Here is a 7,369-nt window from a genome sequence, read left to right as displayed (position 1 = left end):
TCCAAACTGTCCCCCTTGACATTGACGTTTCCAGAATAGCAGGGCTTTAGCTTCTTTCTTCCTTTCTGTCCTTATCCTCCTTTCGGTCGGCAAGGCTCTTGCTTGTAATAGGGTAGTCCTATTTTAGGCGGGGCCCGCCTTAGCTTGGGGGCGCCCGCGGATCGCCGAATGTTCCGTCTGCGCGGTGGGTTGGGTTCGTTGGTCCGACCGCGTTTAAATAAAACTCTGACAGTGAACGGACAGTAACATGAACGCCGTATGTAGGTAGATCAACGTAGTATTACAGTCGTCGTTATCACAAGACTTAAACATACCTCACGAGCCCATTCGTACTCAAGTCAACGGTAGACGTTTATTTGTTCCCGTTTTTACACCGTAATTTTGTGGTTCGTCTAACGTAAACGTAGGTAAGGACTTGCCCTTTTTTTATTATACAGTATTATTTTATTTTTTACGGTCGGATCCATGCGCAATCAACCGTCACGTAGATGGGCACTCATTCCCGATCAGGCGCCCCAGTTAAGGGGGGGCCCCCGCCTAAAATAGGACTACCATATTACAACGTCAAGAGCCTTGCCGACCGAAAGAGGATAGGACAGAAAGCAAGAGAAAAACTAAAGCCCTACTATTCTGGTACCGTCAATGTCAAGGGAGACAGAGGAAAATTTTTTTTTTTTTTTTTTTTTGTTTTTTTGTTTTGTTTATTTACCCTTAACACAATCTGTTATTAATCTCGTGGACAGGAAGTCGTTTTCCTTTAAGGGCGTTCTTCAACGGTGTCTTTTAACTCTATCTCATTCCATGGAAAAACTTTTTCTTTTTATATATTATTAATTATGCAATATAATATATTAATTATATATCCTGATTGGTCACAGGATTAGATTGACTGTCATGTTTACTTTGTCTTCATTCATTTTTATGAGAGGAGGTGTATAGAGACTTAAATGAATGGATGTGAGTACTATCGTCACCACTGGTACTAACCCCTAAAACTGGGATCTAAATCCTGAAAACTTCCCAGAGACTCTGAAAAAACTCGTAGATCCAAGATCCCTGAAAAAGTAAGCTTAAAAAATTCCTAAAAACTAAAAAAATCACTGAAAATCCCTAAACTCTTTTTAAAGGTAGTGACATCTCTTAAAAGCATAAGATGCGTGGCGAAAGCTCGTGGCGGGCCCGGGATTGTTTAAACAATTGGGAACTTTAGATAAAAAAATCCGACACTTTATAACCTGGTTAAAGGTTACTCTAGAAATAGACTCATCCATTACCCAAGTCGACCTCATCAAAAACCTCGATTTATTTTCTAAACAATTAACTATTAATAAAAAATCCGACACACTTCTATAACCTGTTCAAGTTCTGGCTAGAAGTAACTGACTCCCGTGGCCAACCATTACCGCAGAGCCACCCCGCCTCACCCTCATAAAAACCCCCCTCCGCCGACTTATTTTGCGTGTCATACGCGCTTACTTGTACTTTGAACATACCATATGGAGGTGCATACGGGAAAACAAAGGCAGCATGAAATGACGTAAATTCAAAAAAACAATTCTTATCACTCATCCCATCGAAAGATTTAATAGGGAAGCAGTACTTTTATTTCTTTCGTTCTTTTTTGACGAAAACCAATACAGTAATTTTATCCTCGGCGCTTAACAAAAAAACTCAACTAAAAGCTCACAACCAACAACACAAATAAACAAAAAAATAAATAAAAATAAAGAAAAATTACTTTTAAAAAAAACCTTTGCAATTTCATTTCCCCCTTTCAAACCCCTTAAAAAAAAAAAAAAAAAAAAAAAAACTCTTGGAAAAAATCATCTTAACCAACTCTATTTTCTTCTTCCCTCACAGGACCTCGAGTTGCTATTGCCAAAGACAGAACCGTTCGCTGGTTAGACAGATGTTTGGCGGCCCATCGGAATCCTACCACCCAGAATATCTTCCCCATAGTGCAAGGAGGGCTGGATGAAGCTTTGAGGAAGGATTGTGCTCATCAGATGGTCGAGAAAGACGTGAATGGCTTTGCAGTGGGAGGTAATTTAAAAAGGACGGAATTGTGCGAGTTTTCGCTTAATTATTATTGAGGGTATATGTATATCAATAAGGACTTTTAATTGTGTTAAGCATAAATCGACCTTTTATTAAAAATATTTTCCCCAATTGCAACTCCTCCATTTCCAAATTCTCAGGTCTGAGTGGTGGGGAAGCCAAGGAAGATTTCTGGTACAGTGTTCTGGTTTCCATCAACTGTTTGCCCAAAGATAAACCTCGCTACGTGATGGGTATCGGGTTTGCTGTTGATCTACTCATCTGTTGTGCTCTAGGTGCTGATATGTTTGACTGTGTGTTCCCTACTAGGACTGCTGTAAGTCACCTTTTTTTTCTCACGGAGTTTTATTTTCCGTGTTTTATTAATATTAAGGGATTTGAATTAAAAACCTTGTAGGGAAGGGATAATTTATTCAGCAATGAAACTTTATTACTAAAAAAGTAAAAATCGCGAGTAAATTATAAAAAAAAAAAAAAAAAAACCGTCCAATTTCGAGAAGACGAGATGTTTGGTTTGTAAGAATAGTACATTTACCTCTCTGTATATATTGTATTGAAAAAGCTAGACAAAGGCTCAAGAGGGCTTGAAACGTAAGTAGTTAATTTTTGTGTGTTCAACATTCTGGCCAAATTCCTTCAAAATGGGACATAAACCGTTTGAGATTTATGGTGGAACAAACACTTCATTTTTCAATAAAACTTAAAAAAAGAGGTTTGATAGAGGGAACTGTAACTGCTAGGGTCTTATCGTCCCGAAATCGAAGAGAGAAGGAAGAAAGGATAGGAGAAAATCAGCCGTTCCGAGAACGAACATTATCCCATCAGGATAACATCTACCCCTGGGCGGGAATCGACCCCGCGGCTTAGCGCTTACAAGGCAGACGCGTTACCAACCAAGCTAACTAGGCTGGGAACTTACTTCTTTAAATGACTTTATTTTTTATTATTGTGTTAATTCGGTCTCTTCTTGATCCCTTGTGTGCCGCGTCCATTTTAGTTTAGGACTATTGTACCACCATAAATGACTCACCTCTCACTCATTCTCATTACAGAGGTTTGGTTCAGCACTGGTGCGACAGGGGCAGCTCCAACTCAAACGCGATGAATACGCCACTGATTTCACACCTATTGATAATCAATGTCCATGTTCTACATGTGCTCGGTATACCCGTGCCTATCTGCATCACATCGCCACTGTAGAGCCCAGTGCCTGTCATTTGCTATCCGTACACAATATTGCTTTCCAGGTAAGTAATTTTCGTTTGTCTTTTCTTTAAGAAGAAAAAAAAAGTTAATTTTCCCGAAATAAATGCTACATGATGGAAAAAGCCAGCTGTTCTATTTACTGTTTATGATAAAATTCACCCCAGGCAGGAATTAAACCCGTGATCTGGCACTGACAAGGTAAGCATGTTAGCTTCAAAGCTCTAAAACTAGGCTGGTCACATTTTTTATTTGTTTAATTTTGAAGAGTTTTGATAGAGGGAACTGTAACTGCTGACATCTTGTCCTTAAAGGAAAGAGAGAATAGGAGAAAGCCAGCCACCCCAAGAACAAACCTGTTAAGATTAAGATTGCCCTGGGAATGCTAACTAGGCTGGCTCATTTTTTTTACATGGGTTGTAGATGTGTCTGAACAGTCTAATAAATCTCTGTCCTGTATTCTTTGTTTTCAGATGAGATTGATGAGAGAAATTCGAGAGAGCATCAAGGAACAACGCTTCCCTCAATATGTGAAGCAGTACATGAAGGATGCCTATCCCGATGAAAACTATCCGCGGTGGACAATAGATGCATTGAGAGCTGTCAATATAGAGCTCACTGAATCTGAACCTTGTCGGTGACAGTCCATAATCCAGGCATGAGCTAACACCCCATGGACCTGTTGAAAATTCAAAATCCATTCCAGATCAACTAATTGATCAAGCCCTAATAGCCAGCCTAGTTAGCATTAGCTTGGAACCTAGCATGGCCTTGCCTAACATTAGCTTGGAACCTAGCATGGCCTTGTAAGCACTAGGAAGTGTGTTTGATTCCCATTTCCCACCCAGACAATTTTCATCCTTTCTCTTTTGGCTCAGAAATGTCCAAAAGTGGGCAAAATATTTGTAGATCTGAGGGTTCTAGGAAATAAAGCATGAATGACCAGGTTGGGATATTAAAGGTATAATAAAATTTACCTTGTATTTATTATTATTTTACATAGGTATGTACCTATTTACAGACCAATGTATTTAATTTATTAAAAATAAAATTATGTACCTACAATGTTAAAAAATATTATCTCTTCTTCGTCATTAAAAATGTTTCTTCTTTGTCATTTAGATTTATTAGAGTGTGCCAACATAGAATTATAACGTTATATACACTTTGTCATTATTGTTTTATTAACAAATCACACTTGGGGCTAAATTTGTGATAGGTATGGTGGTGAACTTTAATAGCAAATAAAGGACATTAGTTTGTTAATTATCTATTATGTATTTTGTCTAGAAGAGACAATGCCAAGCTAAACTTGAAATAAGACAGTACAAAAAAGAGTGTCAACAATACGTTTGGAGCATACGAGTACAAAACAAGGAATGGTAATTTAAATTTGTTATTTGTCCACTTGACCTGATAAAGGAGTAGACACTATATTTGTTGTAGAAGTAGGTACTGTAGATGTTGACATTGCTGAGGTAGATGTAGATGTCACAGTGGATGATCCTGTACTAGGTTGACTTCTAGCTTTATACTCCTCAATATCTGCCTTGTATTTGATTTTAGACTGTTCATACTTATCGTAATAGATTTTCCTTTCATCATGAGACAGAGCATTCCATTTCTTTGCTAGCTCTTTGGTGATTTCTTGTTTACTTGGGTCATTTGTCTGAGGCCCTGCTTTAGTTTGTGTGTCAGTAAGTAGTGTCCGTTGTTCCTGACAAAATTGAAAGAAAGGATTAGCTGGTCGTTTAGGTGCATTAGGATCTCTCGAGGGTTTTTCTGCTTTCTTCTTCAATGCTTTGGGTTTCTCGACACTCGTATCAGATGGATGTCTGTTTCTCAAATCCAACACAAAGCTTGCTTCTCTCCAGTTATCTCCATGCTGGTCCAAATGTTTTATGATGATGCTTCTTTGCTTTCTGTACTTCAGGAGGAGTTTGTGTACACGCTGAAGCCTGGACACTATCCGTTCGTTTTCCAACTGAATAGCTTCACATCTTTCCAAGAGAAGGTAGTACTTCCTGCGGTACAGATGATACTCGGAGATGTCATCCTCTGATTCTTCAGAGTACATGATATGTTTGTGGTGAGGGTGGTTTTTTTAATTTAGTAGGTACAACACCAACTCTGAACACTGGACTGAACTGAACTTTCTCTAATCTAAAGAGCAAGGAGTAAAAACTTCAAGTATAAATAGAAAACAGTGAACATGAAAAACACCTTAAAGCTTAAAAGTTTAGCAGCTCGAGTTTTAAAAAAGTTAAATCCGGCACTGGTTTGCGTTCTTTTTTTCCCTAAATTACGGACTGTAAACGATAAAAAAAAAGATTCGTTCACACGATTGGTTGTACCCATTTGTGGACAAAACTTTGTGCCACCCCTCTTGAAAAAACAAGGTCTGTTTTTCTTTCGACGTGGGTGCGATGCGAACCCGACGCGTGTTTTTCATTCCACTTCCCCTACTTTAGCGTCAACGCTGCGTCTTAAATCCCTGATGCGGGTCTCGAGTAGCTTCAGGTATTGAGGGAAATGAAAAAAATGTTTCGTAATTTCTCCACTAGATGTCGTCATGTTTGTTGAATTTCCAATTTTTATCCCCACTCGGCCCACTCCTGACGCAGAGTGAACGCCGCATCGATGCGGCGTAGGAATGAAAAACCATGGAGGTATGAATGGAGTAGGTAAGTAGGTTTCAAACACCTTGGTTGTTACCAACTTGACTTTTCAAGTCTCAATAGCTTAGGACTGGTTTAATAGTGAGCTTGGATGATTTAGAAGATCATCCACTAATAAAAACTCAAGTTTTAATTAGGTACTTGGGCCCAGTCACTTTATTTTTTTAATAAATTATTATCTCAGGATCACACATCCACACATGTTGGTTTCTTGAAAATTTCAAATTTTCAAAAATTCCCTCGTCCTCTGATTTGTTGATATAGGAGAAGCGAGCTCTTTGTCAACGAGTAGGCTGTTGTAGGCTGTGTGAAAGAGAGGGGAAGCTGGCCGGGTTCTCAAACGTTGCGTTATCAGCTGATTTTTTTTCTTGACCCTTTAAAAAAATCAAAACATTCGAAAAAGAAAATTGGAAAATTTGGTGATTGATAAGATAAATTGATAAAATTATCTGACAATACTGATTAGAAACGCTGTAATCAATTTTCAGTGCTAGGAGAGTGAAATCACAATGTCTGGGTCTCTGATCCCCAAAACACTTCAATTATCCAAAGGAAAGTTTGGTAAGTAAGATCATGAAATTACTAGCTGTTATGTAAGCAATGGAAAATCCCAGATTAATTTTCCTTTTAGTATCTTCCTTTAAAAAAATCAAAACATTCGAAAAAGAAAATTGGAAAATTTGGTGATTGATAAGATAAATTGATAAAATTATCTGACAATACTGTTAAGAAACGCTGTAATCAATTTTCAGTGCTAGGAGAGTGAAACCACAATGTCTGGGTCTCTGATCCCCAAAACACTTCAATTATCCAAAGGAAAGTTTGGTAAGTAAGATCTTTAAAAAAATCAAAACATTCGAAAAAGAAAATTGGAAAATTTGGTGATTGATAAGATAAATTGATAAAATTATCTGACAATACTGATAAGAAACGCTGTAATCAATTTTCAGTGCTAGGAGAGTGAAGCCACAATGTCTGGGTCTCTGATCCCCAAAACACTTCAATTATCCAAAGGAAAGTTTGGTAAGTAAGATTAAAATTTTCGAAAGGAAAAGAGGGGAAAAGTAATTGATTTGAGCGCGAAATTTTGAATTATTTGAAATTTTGAAATGTAAACAAAATTAATAAGAGATAAAAGTTAGATTATTCGTCTAGCTCTTTTGCTTTTTTTGAGTTTGACACTTGGATTTTTCTTTTAATTCATGTAAGAATTTACTTGATGCTAATAAAATGCAACAGAATAATTATTTTAATTGCATAGTTCTTGTGTAAATTGTCTGATACACATGGCAGTATGTGCTTTTACCCAAAGTAATGTTGTATAACTGTTCCGGGTAGTTTTGCCTCTAAAATGGAGAGACAGATTTTTAGTGGGTTGAAATTCAACACTATTCAGCCTGAATGTCTTAGAAGATTTTTCCCAGTCTCTC

General features: G+C 37.6%; 2 protein-coding genes across 2 annotated transcripts; one reads left to right on the top strand and one right to left on the bottom strand.

The window, feature by feature from the left end:
• Positions 1-1,847: 1,847 nt before the first annotated feature.
• On the top strand, positions 1,848-4,179 carry LOC103509002 (queuine tRNA-ribosyltransferase catalytic subunit 1; the record flags this gene model as incomplete). Its single annotated transcript, XM_008473597.3, has 4 exons — positions 1,848-2,043; positions 2,199-2,374; positions 3,111-3,305; positions 3,735-4,179. Coding segments are annotated over 4 exons (735 nt in total), but the record flags the coding sequence as incomplete, so codon positions are not given.
• A 192-nt stretch (positions 4,180-4,371) lies between these two features.
• LOC103508992 (TOX high mobility group box family member 3) lies at positions 4,372-5,565 on the bottom strand. The gene has a single exon (XM_026823659.1). The coding sequence runs from the start codon at positions 5,336-5,338 to the stop codon at positions 4,658-4,660; it is 681 nt and encodes a 226-aa protein (XP_026679460.1). The 5' UTR covers positions 5,339-5,565; the 3' UTR covers positions 4,372-4,657.
• Between the last annotated feature and the right edge of the window lie 1,804 nt (positions 5,566-7,369).

This window comes from Diaphorina citri, unplaced genomic scaffold (genome assembly GCF_000475195.1).
Source record: "Diaphorina citri unplaced genomic scaffold, Diaci psyllid genome assembly version 1.1 scaffold22, whole genome shotgun sequence".
NCBI lineage: Eukaryota > Metazoa > Arthropoda > Insecta > Hemiptera > Psyllidae > Diaphorina > Diaphorina citri.
The sequence above is the reverse complement of the archived record's forward strand: the minus strand, read 5'-3'. Positions and strand labels throughout refer to the sequence as shown.